The 18,023-nt window shown below is 35.6% G+C and overlaps 1 protein-coding gene across 7 annotated transcripts in view; it reads left to right on the top strand.

Moving 5' to 3' along the window:
* EXOC6 (exocyst complex component 6) overlaps positions 1-18,023 on the top strand; it is a 193,197-nt gene that overhangs the window by 21,972 nt on the left and 153,202 nt on the right. For all 7 annotated transcript variants that reach the window (XM_089897936.1, XM_089897932.1, XM_022569330.3 and 4 more), the window contains exons 2-4: positions 13,853-14,024; positions 15,297-15,344; positions 15,435-15,525. In XM_089897936.1, coding sequence (XP_089754062.1) covers positions 13,853-14,024; positions 15,297-15,344; positions 15,435-15,525 — 311 coding nt within the window. The remainder of the gene's footprint in view (positions 1-13,852; positions 14,025-15,296; positions 15,345-15,434; positions 15,526-18,023) is intronic.

Raw genomic sequence — 18,023 nt, forward strand, 5'->3', positions numbered from 1 at the left:
TCTTCCCAGCATTTTTTATATCATGGCACAAACAAAGTTAGAATGAGGGTTGAGCTGATCATTATTGTGGTATGCCTATAACTTACTCATTTGGGAAGATGTACTCTAATGTATTGATCAGATAAGGGAGTTTGTCAGTTCCTTATAATTGTAAAATTGTGTGTGTGTGTGTGTTGTGTGCTTGTGTGCATGCGTGCATGTATGTCGTAGTTAAGGATTTTTTGTTCGTTTGTTTTAGTTGTAAGTACCAAACCAACTTGAATTAACTTAAAGAAAAAAATGAAAGTTACTGGGTATCTCACAAAAATCATACTTCTCAAAAGACTGGAACAAAGAAGTTGAAGACCATATTTCTTTGTTTCTCCATGCTCCATTCTGTCTTCATTTTCTGAGGTCTGGCTTTCTCTGCTTCTCTCTGCACTTGAGGATGACTACCTACAGCTTCTATATGTCAGTCAGGCACATAGAGCTGGCTATTTCTGAATTCCACTTCAAAATTCCTGAAAGCATGTGTCTAATTGAACCAGCTCGGATCAGTTGTACACCTCTGGTGCAACGTACTGTGATTGGAAGGGGCTGTACTACTCGTTCAGCCTTGTGAACAGTTTTCAGAGACAAAGAATATATTACCGTTGTGTTTGTGCACTTTTCTGGGGAGAAGATCTATAACTTTTATTAAAATCGCAGAGAAGAGTCTTGCCACTCCCTGGCCACTGCCCAGATAAAGGTTAAGAATAACTACTCTAAGAGTTATGATAGAATTCTCTCTACTTACAACAGGTATCCTTCATGTCAGTTAGACAGTTTAATTGTCTTTTTCACAATACTATGTTCCTTCCTGGCTGTGTTAACCATGATTGAATTCCCTCCTCCTTATTTCTCCACCTACTCAAGTATTACCTGTTACTGAATTCCTTTCTTAGGTCCTATTTCCTCTATGAAATCTTGGCATCTTAGAAGACTGCATTCTATGTGGATAAATAAACAAATAAATAAATATATGCACACATATACATATATGTGTATTTTCTGTGTCTGAAATCTTATAGCAAGGATTTTAAAAAATGCTACACAGTGTTATTTAGTTGTATGACTTAGGATATATATTTTCTTTTCTTTTCTTTCTTTTTTTTTTTTGGTTGGACTGTGCGGCTTGCAGGATCTTAGTTCTTCAACCAGGGATTGAACCTGGGCCATGCAGTGAAAGTGCTGAGTCCTAACCACTGGACCACCAGGGAATTCCCTGTATATTTTAAATAAGTATCTTAAATGCAGGCCTAATGTAATAGTCCATGAAGCTTATTATTGTCATGCATCTCTGATTAGTTCCAACTTTGTTACGTAGCATACTGCCATGGGTACAACAGACTCATATTAAATACTTTTTGAACTGAATTAATGAAAAACAAGAACCTTCATTATAGAAAACTTGAAGAATATATAGAATAGAGAGGAGGGAAAAAATCACTTTTTTCCCTACTGCTTACGGATAATAAAAATTCTAGTCATTTTTTATGTTAGAAACAACAAATATTTATTTATTGAAGTTATGATATTCAACATTTTAAATGTTGAACTTTGTTAAATATTTGTTAAATGAAGTTAAATTACATTATATATAATTTTCAACCTGTTTTCTCTATTTGATTATTTCCTGTTGTTGCACATTTAGGTGGTTCTTATTTTTTGTGAAATTCTGTGAACGGTGATATTAACTCTAAAATAATTTCTTAGAATCTTGGTTCCTAGAAGTGAAAATAATCATGTAGGAAATAATAGGTAATAGCTAACATCTGTTGAATATTTACTATATGCCACTGTTTTAAACACTTATATGTGTTATTTTATTTAATCTTCATAAGAAGCAAATGAGGTACTCATTTTGCAGATGAAGAAACTGAGGTAGAGATAGATTAGGTCATTTGCCCTAGGCAGTCAGTAAGTGGTGAGCTAGATATGAACATAGGCCATTTGGCTTCTGAGCCTGTACTCTTAGTCATGATGCTTTGCCTTCTGATTTAGAGTATCAGATAATGAAAGCTGCAATATAAAAACATTATTAAATTTTAACTTAAAAAGGTGGGAAGGTTTACATTAAGATTGGAAACAGTGAGGAATGTGACCAGAATTATACTCAGGGAGGGAGGGTCCTGTATCTTGAACTTGTACTAGGTCAGATATAGGTCCCTTATTCCTCTGCAGCTCTGCAGTTACAAGATACAGGCCTCCAGTAGTTTTAGTAAGGCCAGTCTCTGGTTTATTCTCTCCAGGACTGGGGGTTGCTTGATGCAAGAAAAATCACTGACCTTTGTACCCTCTTCAGGCCCTTTTTCTATTCTAAATGATGGAAAAAACAAGATACCATCTTTCCCTGCCTTCTCTTTTTCATCATTCCTATCCTCATTCATTCATTCCTGTGTTAAAAAGAACATAAATCAGATTTGCTTTTAGCCTTTCTTACTAGAAGGGCTAGTTCGTTTCAATTTGGTAGACCGGGCCTAATAGAATCCATGTACAATGGTTTGTTTGTTGTCTTGTTTTGTTTTTGTCATGCCTGAATGTGAAGGCAGGCAACTATTCTTTGTGTGGTTTGTGAGAGAGTGTGTGTGTGTTGTTGATGTTTGAGTATTGCCAACTTCATTTTAAAGGAGCTTAATTTTGAGAGAATTCATTAATGGAGGCATTGCTATAATAATAAGAAAGATGCTCTGGGATTGAGTAATGAACATGTTACTGACATATTTAAGGTAAAGAATTTCAGCAACTGAGTGGTGATTTTTTGCAGTGAGCTCCTTTTACCTTTTTTCATGCAATATTCTCTAACACTCCATGTGAATTCAAGACTTGGATTGTAGACCTGGCTCTGGCCTTTTGTAGACACGTGCTGTTGAGCAAATCCTTTAACTTCTCTGAGCCTAATTTCCTTCATCTGTGAGGCAGAGATAAAACCAGTTGCCCTGTCCACTTCCCTAGGGTTCTTGGTATCAGATGCAATGATGTATGCAGAATTGCTTTGTGGATTGCAAAGCACCAGTACAAATGTAAAAGATTAGTTTTATTTTTTATTTTGTTAATTATATTCTGTTTTTGAATGGACACAGAATTGCTCTTCTCAACTTCTTGTTTTTTGTCCGTTTTTTCTGCTGAGCTGTGAAATGACCAGCAGAAGTGGACTGTGTGGTCAGGATGAATAGTGGGAGTTAGGATCAGCCTTGTATCAGGGTAACCATCTTTCGTTTTTCTTCCACACTATTTCTGAATTACACTTATTTGGCAAAGTGTCTTTTGAAAAACACATTATAAAAATTAAATTAATATGTATTAATGTATATTTTAAAAATGAATAATTTTGGAATCCTTTCTTTCAGAGTTAGAATGAAATGCATTTACAGCTGACTTTCTTTTTTTTTTTTTTTTTTTGCGGTACACGGGCCTCTCACTGTTGTGGCCTCTCCCGTTGCGGAGCACAGCCTCCAGACGCGCAGGCTCAGCGGCCATGGCTCACGGGCCCAGCCGCTCCACGGCAAGTGGGATCTTCCTGGACCGGGGCACGAACCCGTGTCCCCTGCATCAACCACTGCGCCGCCAGGGAAGCCCTGTCTTTTCATTTGGTTAATGGTTTCCTTGGCTGTGCAGAAGCTTTTAAGTTTGATTAGGTCCCACTTGTTTATATTTACTCTTATTTCTTTTGACTTGAGAGATTGATCCAAGAAAGTATTGCTACGTTTTAAGTCTGAGAATGTTTTGCCTATGTTCTCTTCTAGGAGATTTATGATATCATGTCTTATAGTTAGATCTTTAAACCATTTGGAATTTATTTTTATATATGGTGTGAGGGAGTGTTTTAATTTCATTGATTTACATGCAGCTGTCCAGCTTTCCCAACACTACTTGCTTGTCTTTTCTCCATTGTATATTCTTGCCTCCTTTATCGTAGATTAATTGACTGTAGGTGTGTGGGTTTATTTTTTGCCTCTCTATTTTGTTCTATTGATTTGTATGTCTGTTTTTGTTGTTCTGCTGTTTTTAACCATTATATTAAAGCAGTAGATAACAGCATAAAGCAGATTTTAAAAAGGAGCAAATATTTTTATTTTGATTTCACAGTACTTAGTTGTTAATTAGGTTGAGTATGAGATAGATGCACACCGTATTTTGATACAATCGTAAAAGAAAAATATTTGGATTTCTAGAGATTACTTTTTGGTGAAGAGTGCCCTCTAGTGAACCTTTTCTCTTTATTAAGATTGACAGTTCTTTGCATCCTCACAGCATTTGTGGACTGAAGACACCTTCAGTTCTCAAGGAATTTAGAAGATAAAACATACACTAAGTAATTGGAGAATAAATTTGATGTGTTATACAAATAAATAGAAGATAGTGTATTATTGGGCTTCCCTGGTGGCGCAGTGGTTGAGAGTCCGCCTGCCGATGCAGGGGACACGGGTTCGTGCCCTGGTCCGGGAAGATCCCACATGCCGCGGAGTGGCTAGGCCCATGAGCCATGGCTGCTGAGCCTGCGCGTCCGGAGCCTGTGCTCCACAACGGGAGAGGCCACAACAGTGAGAGGCCCACATACCGCAAAAAAAAGATAGTGTATTATAGACTGTATGTAAAAGAGCTGGGAAAATTCTAGGTAATGGGGAATTCATTTTTCAATATAGCTATTCATGAAAGTATCCCAAAGGAACTATCTTGAGGTGAATTCTGAAGGAAGTTTAAGATTGAGGCATATTGTGGGGAAGAGCATCCTGGGGTCAAAAAAGAAGTTAAGGACAGTGCCAAAAAGGATTAGTGCCAAAAGGGAAAAAGAAATAGTGAAAAAAAGAATTATTCTGGAAAAGATTTAAATTTAATTCGATTTTAAATATTTTAAGCAAATGTCCAAACAATTTGTTCATGTACTTAGAAACCTTTTTCAGAGGTTTGGGAAGGATTCTGCTGGACAGTTGTGGCTTGGGGTCTTTCATGCGGCTGCAGTCAGATATTGGTTGCTGCTTGGGCTAAACTCAGCTGAGGCTCAACTGGACTAGACAGCCACGGTGGCTCACTCACATTGCTGGCAGATGATGTGCTATCATTTGGGAGTGCCCACATGTGGCCTCTTCAGCATGTCATTTTTAGGATTGTTAGATTTCTTACGTGATGGATGGTTTTCCCCAGAATGAGTATCTAAAGACCTCTGTGTGGAAGCTGCATGGCTTTTTTTTCTAGCTTCTGAAGTCACATACTATTACTTAAGTTATATTCCATTGGTTGAAACAGTCATAAGCCTGTCCAAATTCAAAGGAAAGGGAAGGTGTGTCAGAGAATTTTGAACCTGTGTTATAAAACTTCATTTACTTTCCTGCCTCCTTGAAGAGTTAGGCTCAGCACAGATAAATTTTAATGATTTAGGGAGCAGCCATCCTCTGTATTAAAGTTACCTGTGCATATGCCTGTCTTTTGTGCTTAATTTTCAGTTTCTGTTGTACATGGTTGGTACTTAATGAATATTGTTGGAAAGAATTCTCCTTTCTCTTTATCCTGCTGTTAATGCTTTGGAGCTATTTCACTTCTTATTTGCACCTGGATTACAGAGAATCAGGGAAAGTTATAGGAATTTGTTATTCATGTTTGATGTATTTGATGAAATGGAAAATGTTAGGAATACTAACATTTAACATGACACCTTATATTGACTATTTTCTTTCTTGCTGTTCTAAATGACTGTAATATAAATTTATTTTTTTCCCCAAGATGGAGTGGTACTTTGAGCAGTCCTTTTGTGTATTTAAGGAAGGGAAATGGTGTCTTTGCTATTCATTGTTTAAAAAAAAAAAAGAATTCCAAATCATGTGACCTTATGTAAAAGGGGCTTTTCTCCCCAATGAGAACTCATTTGCTGTCTTTGAATATTTTAGCTTATTGTTTCTCATATGGATGTTACTGGAATTTGGGGCACCTTAAATGTATCTAAAGGCTGCTGAAGAGAGTTGCAGCGTTTCAAGTCCCATTTCTGACTCTAGCTGCAGGTTTTCAAGTGGGTTATAAACTGGTATTAAAGACACTGCTCCACTGAAAAATTAGATTACATTTCCAAGTTACATAGCCTAGGATACAAAAACCAAGTGGTCACTTAGGGTAGGAGCAGTTAGAGTATCTCAGTGTAGCTTCTCCTAGTTTCCAGGATCCATACAGTAGGCACAGAGAACTGCTGATGAGACAAAGTAGCGTCTCACTGGTGTGTAACTGCCCTTTTATACTTGGGGCTTACATATATCCTGTTCTGAAAGATCTTAAACTAGCAATTCATGTGCTTCTATTTAAGGAAATATTTTCAAATCTTGGCCTTAAATTACTTGCCAAATGACTGGTTTGTTGCATGACCAGTTTGCTGAATTTACCAAATTTATTGATATACCGAAAACCTGTTTTAAAAACTATTTTTGAGATTGATAGCAAGTAATTTGTATTGGATAAGATGGTTTTCATAGCTTTTCATAGCTTTTTGAAAACTTCTGATCACTTTTTCTGTGTTACGTTTAACATTGTTTTCATAGCAGCATTTTTAGGAATGTTAAATTTGTCAAAAGCTGATAATCCTAGGGTGGTTAATTGTCATAAATATGTTTAATATTAGAAAAGTATATTTTTATAGTTAGTAACCAAAATTTCAGTACTAATCAGTATGATTGTACTTAGAACATGAAAAGCATTCAATACAAATATGAAATTGCTGAAAAAGTATCATAAATAATCTCATTAATATGAAATACCAAATCTTGAATACTAGTTATTGGAAATATAAAATTAATATTTTAGAAATTAAGTTTGATAAGCCATTTGAAACTTTGGTGAGAGAATAGAAAAATGCCTATGGACTGGAAGAATATAGAATGCTCAAATGGATGCAAACACAATTTTTTATTACTAGAAGTACAGAATTAAGGCAAATGTGTCATTTGAGGAACTGGTGAAAAAAATGTGGTTAATGTTTGAAAATGTAGAAAATGACATTAAAAAGCATACAGTGGAAGTCAGAAGTAGCTGATACAATTATTTTAGTAAAAGAAAATTTAAAAAATAATTTCTCAGGAAACAGATTTTATTTTCTTTAGAGTTATTATGATGGAATTTTCTTTTACAATGAAGATACAATGAAAGAAAAAGATACTGAAAATAGTGTACGGGTATTATATGCTTTTTGACAAAAAAATCCTAATGTTGCCAGTAATAAGAAGAGAGTTCTTTTTCACATAGTATCTTGTGAATGTTTGTTTTCTTCAGAAAGATGTTTTCCTAAAAAAAATTGGAATATGATTAGTAAATTATTAATATTATTAACAGAACGTAGCATCTGTCTAAAATATCGAAGTAGCCTGAGTGCCTCCATTAAGACATTTGGTTTGATGATAAAAGCATTAATTTTCAAAGAACCAATTTTAACATTTAAATGACATCTTAGTTTTCTTATATTTACTTTATTACCACTAGGTGGAGCCCTGTGCATACAATTCAAGAGGCATTTCAGAAAGCACATTTACTTGTTTACATCCTATAAGCCTGATATATCAGATGATCATATACTGTGAGATAACTCATATTTCCGTACTTTGCATTGCTGTGGAAGATTAGATATAATGAAGATAGAACGTGTGTACCTAAAATTTTTTTTTCCATGCTTTTAAGACATAAACATTTTTTAAGACAAGTACAGGAATGCTTTTATACATTCCTAGTTGCTAAAGTTAAAATATGTAAATAAAATCATAGTGTAGCGTAGTCCATCTTTGTTTTTCTTCACGAAGTTTTAAAGTCATCTCTTCATTTAAAATTGATTTGCATCTGAGTTTTGTCTGATTAGCATTAAATTTTGCCAGAAGTAAGGTTTTATTGTGCTAAGCTTTTGGAAGTGCTGACTGGACTCTTATATTGAAGTCATTATCTATATATGGAGCACTAAGTTGCACCCATAGTGGATGTGGGTAGTGGAAAATTTACCGACTTTCTAATGTTCACTCCTTCTGGTTTTGTCGTATCTGTGTGTGTTTATTTATAGAAACTTGATTAGGCTTGCCAATAGACATTATAAAATCCTGGGGACATTTTGAAAGAAGAAAAAATTATTTTCATTAACATTGTATATTGCTTGAACATTTAGAACAGCAATATATCTGGCACACTAATTAGATGGATACAACTGTTAACCAACTTAGGATTCAAGGAATGAATAGTGCTGAATGGTATTTCCTTTCTTGCCCTGCAAGTCAGAATTTCAAAGAATAATGATTATCATTCAAAGACATAAAAAGGAAAAAGAAAAATAGATTTTTCAGAGTCCCTTCAGCTGAGGTTAGCTGAGTACCGGGCCCTCAGTTTTCTCTGCTTCATACTTTGTTCCTCCTTATTTTCTTGCGTTTGTAATTTAATACTGCCTAACAATTAGCTATGCCTCAGTTCTCATCCCCTTTTTCTGTTCGTTGGATGATTTCACCTGATGGGTGCAACAGTGCACATCAGGGATTCCCTACTGAGTCATTCTCAATTGTTGATCTTCAAAGGTGATCTGGTTAGTTGCTATGCTGGTAACTTCTCTGCATTCTCATGCTGCTTATCACCATTTCTGATTGGAGAGGCTGTCTAAAATAATGGTTAAGAGCACTGGCTTTGGAGCTAGGTAGACCTTGGGTTAAATCTTGGTCCCACTACTCTGTGACTTTGGACTTAAAGTCTTAATCTTCCCAAACTACATTTGTAAATTGGGATGCTAACAGTATCTACATCATTAAGCTGTAGTGAATACTAATGAGATAATGCATGTAAATCACCTAATAGTGAGTACTTGGTCGTGTGTTGCTGTTTTTTTTTGTAGTCTTTATTACATTAAGCCAGAAGCAGCAGAATATGACTCCTCTTTAGTCCACTAAGTCTCTGGGGAATTGTTGACAGGGAGTGCACATCTTCTCTGCTTCTCTCCATAAACGTCTCCCTCCACCTTGTCACCAGATCATCTCTATAATTAAGCATAGATCCCTTCAGAGAGAAGACTGATAATTGCTATGCAAAAATTCTTGGCATAAGAATTGCTCTTCTTTTCTTCCTTTTTCCAGTGTTCTATACATACCCATCTTTTCTCCCTTCCTGCCTCTCTCTATTCACTTAACTATTTGTTATTGGCTTTATTGGCAAATTTTTAGAGTAATTATTTTTTACTTTACTTTTCATAAGAGTGGGTAGAGGGTTAAATCAACTATATGTCGTGATTAATGCCTTTTTTGAGTACATGGATTTGGCTTTTAGATTTGTGTTGCATCTATTAAATTAAGAAAGGTAGAACTATGTACTTTCTAGGGTTCTTTTCAGGACCCTAGAATATTCTATCATTTGGTGAATTTTGGATTCTGGCACTTGCCAGGTCATCCTTCAATACTTTGTTTAAATGTAATTCATTTCTGTGATTTAGAACATTTCTCTATCTCAACTTCATTTCTGTGTACTCTGCTCAGAATGATCTCATTGATATGGATTGTGGTTGACAAGTGGTTGTATCAGCTTGGAGTGCAACTTATACTCGGGACTGGAATGGCAGATGGTTACCAAGGGTCAGGAGAGACTTATCAGTAGGCAGATCAAGACCTACTCTTCCTTCTCATTCACAGTACTAATTCTTTAATGTTATTTTTATTTCCTATATTGGGACTTACCTTTCTATTTTAATAGCAGAAGGCATGGAATGTAAGTAGTTCACCCATTTCAGGCTTTGGTTTTCTGTTAATGGATGGTGGGAAATACGTATGTCATGATACTGTTTTTCTCCATACTAATAACATCAATAGGAAAAAAGGTGTTCACCTGCTATAATAGTTACACTGCTATTATATGTTTTAATATATATCCTGTAATATATGTATTATATCCCTATATATGTGTGTATATATATAAATAGATGCTATGATAGCTGCACTGGCAGTGTTCTGAAGCGCTATAAAGCAGGAGTAGTTTTTAAAGCTCTAGAGAATAAATTGGAAAGGCACACTAAGGTTTGGACTTTAAGAACTTTCTAAAATAAAATAGACTTCTGGGAAATAACTATTGTTTCTCTTCTTTCTTTTTATTTATATGTCAGTGTTATTTTTTAAAGAGATAACAGTATTGCCTTTGCACTCACAAAAGGAGTCAAACTTTCCTTTGGAGTGACACTGTAGTAGGGCAGTCCTGAAATACCTCTTGCTAGTTTTTTGCTACAATGCTACAAGAGTAATAGAAAAAAAAAAAAAAAGAGCCGGTTCTTTTGGTATTTTCTGTTTACTACCTGGTATTTTAAGAGCCAGATAAATATCAAACTTTTATTAAAATATGTAAAAAATGATCTTAGAAATGCATATATATACATTACTTAAAGAAATATAACACTTGTTCACAATTATTAAATAAAAATTTGTTTATAGCACACCAGGGTCAGTTAAATAAATTTCCTCTTGCACACAAATTTTCCTTTGGTATAATGTTGTTTGTTTAACTAAGAGTTCTTGTTAGCTATATGTGTTAATTATAGGAAAAGCATGAGATGGGAATTCTGGTACTGCCTCAGTCACTCACTAACTAGGCGACCCTGGGCAACTCATTTACCATTTCTATGCCTGTTTCCTCATTTGTAAAAAGGAGGCAATGATATTTTCTCTGGTGTGGTATAAGAAATAAATGAAACATTAGATGTAAAAATTATAAAAGTCCCTATACAATTGTCAGGTATTAGGGGTAGTCAACTCCTACAGCATGGGTAATTGAGTGTTAGCTACTTGATATTTGCAGCCAGTACTTAATTATTCAGCAGATGGTTCACTTATTTAACAAGGATTTGGATGTCTCTTATGTACATACTATGATAGTAGCCAGTGTATATTGAGCACTTACTATGTGTCAGTTACTGTGCTAAGAGTTTTTCATATGTTTACTAACTTAATCCTCATAACACTCTGATGTAGATACTTTTTTAAATCCCTATTTTATTGTTGAGAGAATTTGGTTTTAGAGAAGTTGGATGGCTTATCTGAGGTTGAACAGCTAATAAGTGTCCTTTTTGATTCCATCCATCCGTCTGTCCATCTATCAATTATTTATTGACCACCTGCTACATGGTAGGCTGTATTCTAGGGCTGGGTGTACAACAGGGAACAAAACAGACAAAAACTCTCTGCCCTCCTGCAACTTACATTCCAGTGAGCAAAGACAGAAAATAAAAGTGTGAAATAGAGAGTATATTCAATAGTGGTAAGAGTGATGCAGTGACAAAGTAAATTCCTTTATTTTAGAAAAAAAAAAAGCAGGAAAGGGAAGTGTGTGTGTGTGTGTGTGTGTGTTTATAATGTGGATATTGTGGCCAGAAAGGGCTTCATCAAGAAGGAGACCCAAAAACCTGAAGGAGGAGAGGGAGACAGCCATGTGTGAGAAATGTGATCCAGCTAGAGGAAACAGCATGTGCAAAGCATAGGACAGGAATGTGCTTGGTGGGTTTCAGGAACCACAAGGAGGCCAGTGTTGCTGGCGTGGAATAAGTAAAGTATTAGGAAGTGAGGTAATTGTGATAATATGGGGCAGAATTATGTAGGGCTTTATAGGCTACTGTAAGAAAAATAGGGTTTTGAGCAGAAGAGAGACATGGGGTCTGACTTATATTTTAGTGGGATTATTTTGTCTACTTTGTTGAGAACAGACTGAAGGGAAACAAGGGTGGAATCAAGGAGACTGGCTAGGGAGCTGTTGGCAATAATCTAGGCAAGACACGTTGTTGGCTTAGTGCAGGGTGATACCAGTGGAGGTAGTGAGATGTGGTTGGATTGTTTTGGTGGGGAGGTGAGAGAAGAGAATAGTCAGGGATGATTTCAAGGTTTTTTTGCCTGAACAACTAGAATAATGGAGTTTACTAAGATGAGGGAAGGCTGTGGGAGGACCAGGGTTTGGGGAAGAAGATAGGAATTCATTTTGGACATATTTGAGATGCTTATCAGATATCCAGTTGGAGTGATGCATGAGTTCGAAGTTCAAGGGAGAGGTCAGGCCTAGAAATATAAATTTGGGAGGTGTCACAGTGTCTATGGAATTTAAAACTCCAAGTCTAGGTGAGATCTAGAGACAGTATAGGTAGAAAAGAGAAGATATCCAAGATCAGAGCCTAGTTCTAGCTTAGCTCTTGAAGGCCCAAGTTCTTAATGATTGCAACCTTATATTGCTGTGTCTAGTGTTATAATAGGTGCTCACTAAAAATCTGCCACATGGAGGCTGCCCTCAAGAAGCTTATGGTCTTTGTGGAGAAACACAATATATGACATATACTTGAAACATTTAAGTTACAATGTAAGGAAATATTTGTATATAATGTGTCAGAGTGAGCAGACTGACTTTTTGTCTGTCCTACAGATGAAAAGATTACTTGGCATGGAAATGATTGAAAAAGGCCTGCTGGAGGAAATGGGACTTGAACTGAACCTCAAACCATGGGCAACAGATGGGGGCGCACACTTTTGGGAGGTCCCCAAGACTGCTTTCAGGTTCAGTATGGTCCAGTGGTTCACACTCCGTGCTCCCAACTCAGGGGGCCCAGGGTTTGATCCCTGGTTGGGGAGCTAAGATCCCACATACTGCAACTAAGCCTGTGTGCCACAACTAGAGAAGCCCGCGCGCTGCAACAAAAGCCCAGTGCAGCCTAAATAAATAAATAAAATAATAATTTTTAAAAAGATACAGTTTAAAAATTAACAACAGGAGAAGGCAGGATCTAGGAGAGTTCCAGCAGGGAGCTTCCAATTGTCCTTTCCTACTGGAGTCATGTGGACAGCACTTATTTCCCCCAGCAATGATGCATGGTAACAGTCATGGAGTATTACTAACCAGGGAAGCTCTCCCAAGCCATGGTGTCTTTTACTGGGGGTTGGTCCCATAGGCACAGCTGACTGCCTGAGTTGCTGACCTTAATCTTCAGCCCCTCCAGAGCTCATACCATGTGGTCCCATGCCCCCATCAACTGTAAATCACATTGTAAGTCACATTGTTAGCTTAGACTATTTGGCATTGCCCAAGGCGCCCAAGTAAACAAAGGCATCTATCAGGCAGGACATTCCAAAGGCTAACCGCCCAGGAGTTGGGAGCAAGGGCCAAACCTTTTTTTGGGCAAGGTTAATCCTTTCCTTCATGGTGGATGGGGAAGTCCCTCAATGTGGAGACAGCAGGAGCTAAGATACAGTAGGAGTGCAAACGTCATGTTCAGAGAACATTGGGGTGATTGCAGTATGGCCTTGTACTTGGGAATATGAACTCTGGAGCCAGATTACCAGGATTCATATCCCATATTCATGTTCATTCCACAACTAGCAACTAGCTGTCACTTGCTAGTTGTGGAATTTATGACAGTTACATAATCTGTAACTTATCTGTAAATTAGCAAGGGTAATAACAATACTACGTTACAGGCTTGTTATGAGGATTAAAGAGTTAATATATAAAGCACTCAGAATATGTCCTGACACATAGTAAATGCTGTAGAAATCAGGAGTTTGTTCATTCATTCCTTCATCATTCACTTAGTGATTGTTTTTTGAGCACTAGTATGTTTGAAGACTCATCTCCTGAATCTCAGACTTTTATTTCCAGATGCCTAGTGATATATCTAGAGGGCTGTGGCTCTTTAAATATTAACATGTTCAAAAAGAAATTAAGTATTTTCCACCCAAATTATTTCTATTAATGTCAGTACTATCAACCTAGTTTCTTCAGAGATTTTAAGATATCAGCTCTTGCAGAGATTGGGCTTAATAAAGAGTAAATTTTGGTGAACTGGGAAGTTAATGTTAGCTTTCTTTTTGTATATATACAGGTCTGTGTATGATGACCAACCGAATGCACACAAGAAGTTTATGGAAAAGTTAGATGCTTGTATCCGTAATCATGACAAGGAAATTGAAAAGATGTGTAATTTTCATCATCAGGGTTTTGTAGATGCTATTACAGAACTCCTTAAAGTAAGGACTGATGCAGAAAAACTGAAGGTAAGAAATAGTTAAAATTCTATTTACCTTTGCTCTCAAATTACTCAAGTATTAGTTTATAGTGCATATTTACAAATCATTATTAAATGCGCTATTTTTAAGAAGTGGATTAGTGTACATATTTGGGAATGCTCTATTAATACAGTTGTCATGCTAATGACAGGAGTAATCTCTTTTTTTTTTTTTTTTGTAAACCAAGTAATGCATTGACTTAACAGGATTTCTTTCCATGCAGGGAATTGAACTCAAAAAATTCACACAATGAAAGTCCTCATTTGGAGTTTTAGAGTTCTAAAGTGACGATTAGTACAATATTGATAAAAAGCTATCTTCTGAAAACTTCTAAAAACTTACTATAAATGATTGTGTTCTCAAAGTTATTTAATAATAGTGAAACTGTTTTTTTCTTAGTTTAATAGCAATGTGTAGTTTTCTTAAGGAAAGTTGGTCTACATTTTCTGCCACACAGCAAAAACATTATTTATTAAATGAGACCTGGATTTGTTCTGTCAGAATACAAAATATTTAGTTATAAGAATTGTCCTATTTATCTTTCTTTACATTTGGAGAGCTTAGCAGACAGAATGACCCTGGTTCACCAGAGGTTATGATTAGAAAACCATTATATAAAGGATATTCAGATAACAAGAGACCAAATACAGCATCAATGAGGTCACTGAGCATCTTTGTTCAGAAATTAATGAGATTTTTAATAAACCAGAATGTGCTTCCTTACTATGATGACCTAATGAGTCACTTAATATGTGGGAAAATTTGAGGTTGAGCTTTGCCTGCACCTGCAGCATTAAAATGTTGCTGTGGATTGAGATTTCCGTGTTTGATGTTAATCAACCACCCAGTGTTTGCATTCAGCAAAGTATGAATGTTTAATTACCATAAAATGCAATCACCATTTCCTACAGACAATGAATGGCACATAGACCTCATTGAAGTTATCAAAAAGGGACCAGTGGTCAACTGGGTCAGTGATTTGAATTGTTTTACAGACTTAGAGAAGCAAGTAAAGTTCAAAAATCTGGATTAAATTTGAGAAGTTTGCCACAGAATCTGTTAAAAAGAACTGTCATAAGTAATTGAAGTTAACAAAAGCCCTTTTCAATCAAAAGTTCAAGTTCAAGCTGTAGAGTTAATTTGAATTTGCATTTCTTTGTTCTAACTTTCTCATGAAGCATGATCTGATTACAAGGGTGAGCAGTTACATCAGGGCAGTTTTATGCGTATTTGTCTAACTAAGGTGAAATTATTTTTAAGGTGCAAGTTACTGATACCAACCGAAGATTTCAAGATGCTGGAAAGGAGGTGAGAAAATGATACTTTTTTTGTGTGTATTCAATATGTGGATGCAATTTAACTGTTCATTTTAAAATATGGACATTTCTTCTTTTTAAGGTGATAGTCCAAACAGAAGATATTATTCGATGTAGAATTCAGCAGAGGAATATTACAACTGTAATAGAAAAATTGCAGTTATGCCTTCCAGGTAAGTTAAACTTGTCTATAATGTAACGTTCAGCTTGGTGAAATTGTAATTTAATGGTAGTGTATAGTCATTATTCATTATAGGTATTACAGATTACTTGGTGATTGTCCCCCCCCCCAAAGCCCATGGTATTCTTTCATATCTACTTTATTCCCTGAATTTTCATGGTTTTCCTTATTATAAGGCCCCTATTTGATGATCTGTCACATCAGTCTCCTAGAACAACCTCTACCTTTCCATTTGCTTTCTGCCTAGTTTGCCCTTTGTCCCTCCCCAACCCACCCCCTGCCTTTTTTCCCCTCAGAATACTTTCCCATGGAGAGAGTGTCTTTTGATTACATTTTCTTTCATTTTCCTAATTTGCCTAATTTTTTTACCTTTAGTTTTCCATTGTTTTCTTTTTGTCACTTAAGCAGGTTTGCCTTTGGTCACAATTTCATTTTGCTAATAAGAAAACATCCAAAAGTGCTAGATCTTTTCCCTTTTTCAGTCTTGCCTTTCCTCTTATATTTTGGGAAGACTGACTTTTTAGGTTTCTGAGTTTCTGGTGTCTCTGTTAGGGCTCACATATTCCTGGGACATCAAATAAATTCTGAAGAAACTAACCAGTACTTTCTTTACCTGGATATACCCTGTTCAAACAAAGGAAACAGGTATATGACATCCTTTTTTAATATAGTAAGCTAAATCTCAGTGTCCCATTTTTAACTTATTTTTTTTTTTGGAAGGAACCTGAACCTCCATATCCAGGGCAATAGAATAAGGTGCTTTGTATAATATTTATATAATGTAAATTTAGCTTAGACTACAAATTACATAAACTGTTAGCATATTTTATTAGCTAAAAAAATTGTTTTCTGACTTGTGAGAATAAAGCTTTTCTTTTTTGTTTTAGAATCAGTGAAATTCTGCTCATCTTAATTTCTAATGGATCAGGGATATGTGCACGTTAACTTTGAGTAAATAAAATGTCTGCTTATTATGTTAGGTTTTAGGGTTGAGAAACCTATTTCCTTATAGTAATGCTTAATAATACTTCTTTGTCACCATCAGATACACTGAAATAGTCATGAACACACTCTAGGTTTGAATGCTTTGTCCCTGAATAGTAATAAGCCTAAAAAATTGGGTACTGATGGAATAAGAAAGAGTAAATTCAGCTTATTCAACCCTAGTGGGCTATTTGAAATAGAGAAATAAAGGGAAGTAGAAGCTAGATTTTTTTTTACTGCTACTGTCAAGGCTGGACAGGAAATCTGAGTTCATGTCAACATTGTGTTCTTAACAGCTACATCCAGAACCACTACCTCCTTTCCTCCATCTATCCTTCTATCTAATTATACACTCATACCTACTTTTTTGTGTCAGGCATTATGGTAGATATTGGAAATATAAAGTTGAAAATGATATAGTCCCAGCTCTGAAGGGTCCCACCATCTAATGTGAATAAAGACAAGAAAGCCATTACTGTACAACTGCCTAACTCCTCCTTAGGTTAAGAGGAGTATGAGAGGATATAAGAAGTCACAGGGTAAACAATGCATTTTCCTGGTGTATTAGTTAATTATTTTTGAGGAAAGCATTATTTTTATATGAAAACAATATGGAAATAATATAAGGTAGTTGTGAAATTTACACGAATTGTTGAGATAAAACAGGAGACTTCAAAGAAAGTTTATACTTGTAGCAGCAGTTTTTTAGGCTCTTTCCTAGGTTATGTGTTCACTGTAATGCTTTGATTGGAAAATGTGAGATATATTGCATTGCAATAAAGGGACTTTGATAGAGATATATATAGGGTCTGCAGAGTTAGGACTGGTTCATTATAGCCACCATTGCAGTTTTTATGGTTTTTCAGGCAGTTAAACAATATCTTTTGTGAACCTGAAGACCCCTAGGGAGTAGCCATAAGACTGTAAAAAATCTGGAAAAAAAAAGTGTCTATCTCTCTTGTCTAGGAAAATGTGAGCTGACTTGATGATCTAACAGTAATTTACCTACTTTATACTTTGAAATTTTACTAAGGATGAATGGTAATCTACATTGTTGCATTAAAACCTTTTTGGTGGCAGTGTGTCTTCTTGCTGAAGCTTATAACAATTTTATTGAATAATTGTATTTCTGAGCCTTCGATGGAAATGATAAAACAAGTATAGATACTTTGTTATGTTTATTTATGCCTTTATTATAATTTACTCTCCGCTGAAAACTTTTGAGTTTTTTCTTTCTCTGTGCGTTTGGTGTAAAATTTTGTTTAATGAGCTGTAACACAGTTGCATTATTTTATTTGGTATATTGACTCAAAATCAATTAATCTCACTGTTGCTCAACTTTCTCTCTCAAATAACTAAAATCCAAACTTCCACTTCCACTGCAGGAAGAGATAGTAAGTTTCTGATTAGGATAATTGTTACTAGGTTGATGTCTCAGTTATAGGTGTCAGCATGTACAATTGTTCCCAGTTCAATATAATGTATTAATTTATATAATATAATGTT

This window comes from Delphinapterus leucas, chromosome 16 (genome assembly GCF_059928025.1).
Source record: "Delphinapterus leucas isolate spDelLeu-1000000601 "Yukka" chromosome 16, BTC_Dleu_Yukka2, whole genome shotgun sequence".
Taxonomy (NCBI): Eukaryota; Metazoa; Chordata; class Mammalia; order Artiodactyla; family Monodontidae; genus Delphinapterus; species Delphinapterus leucas.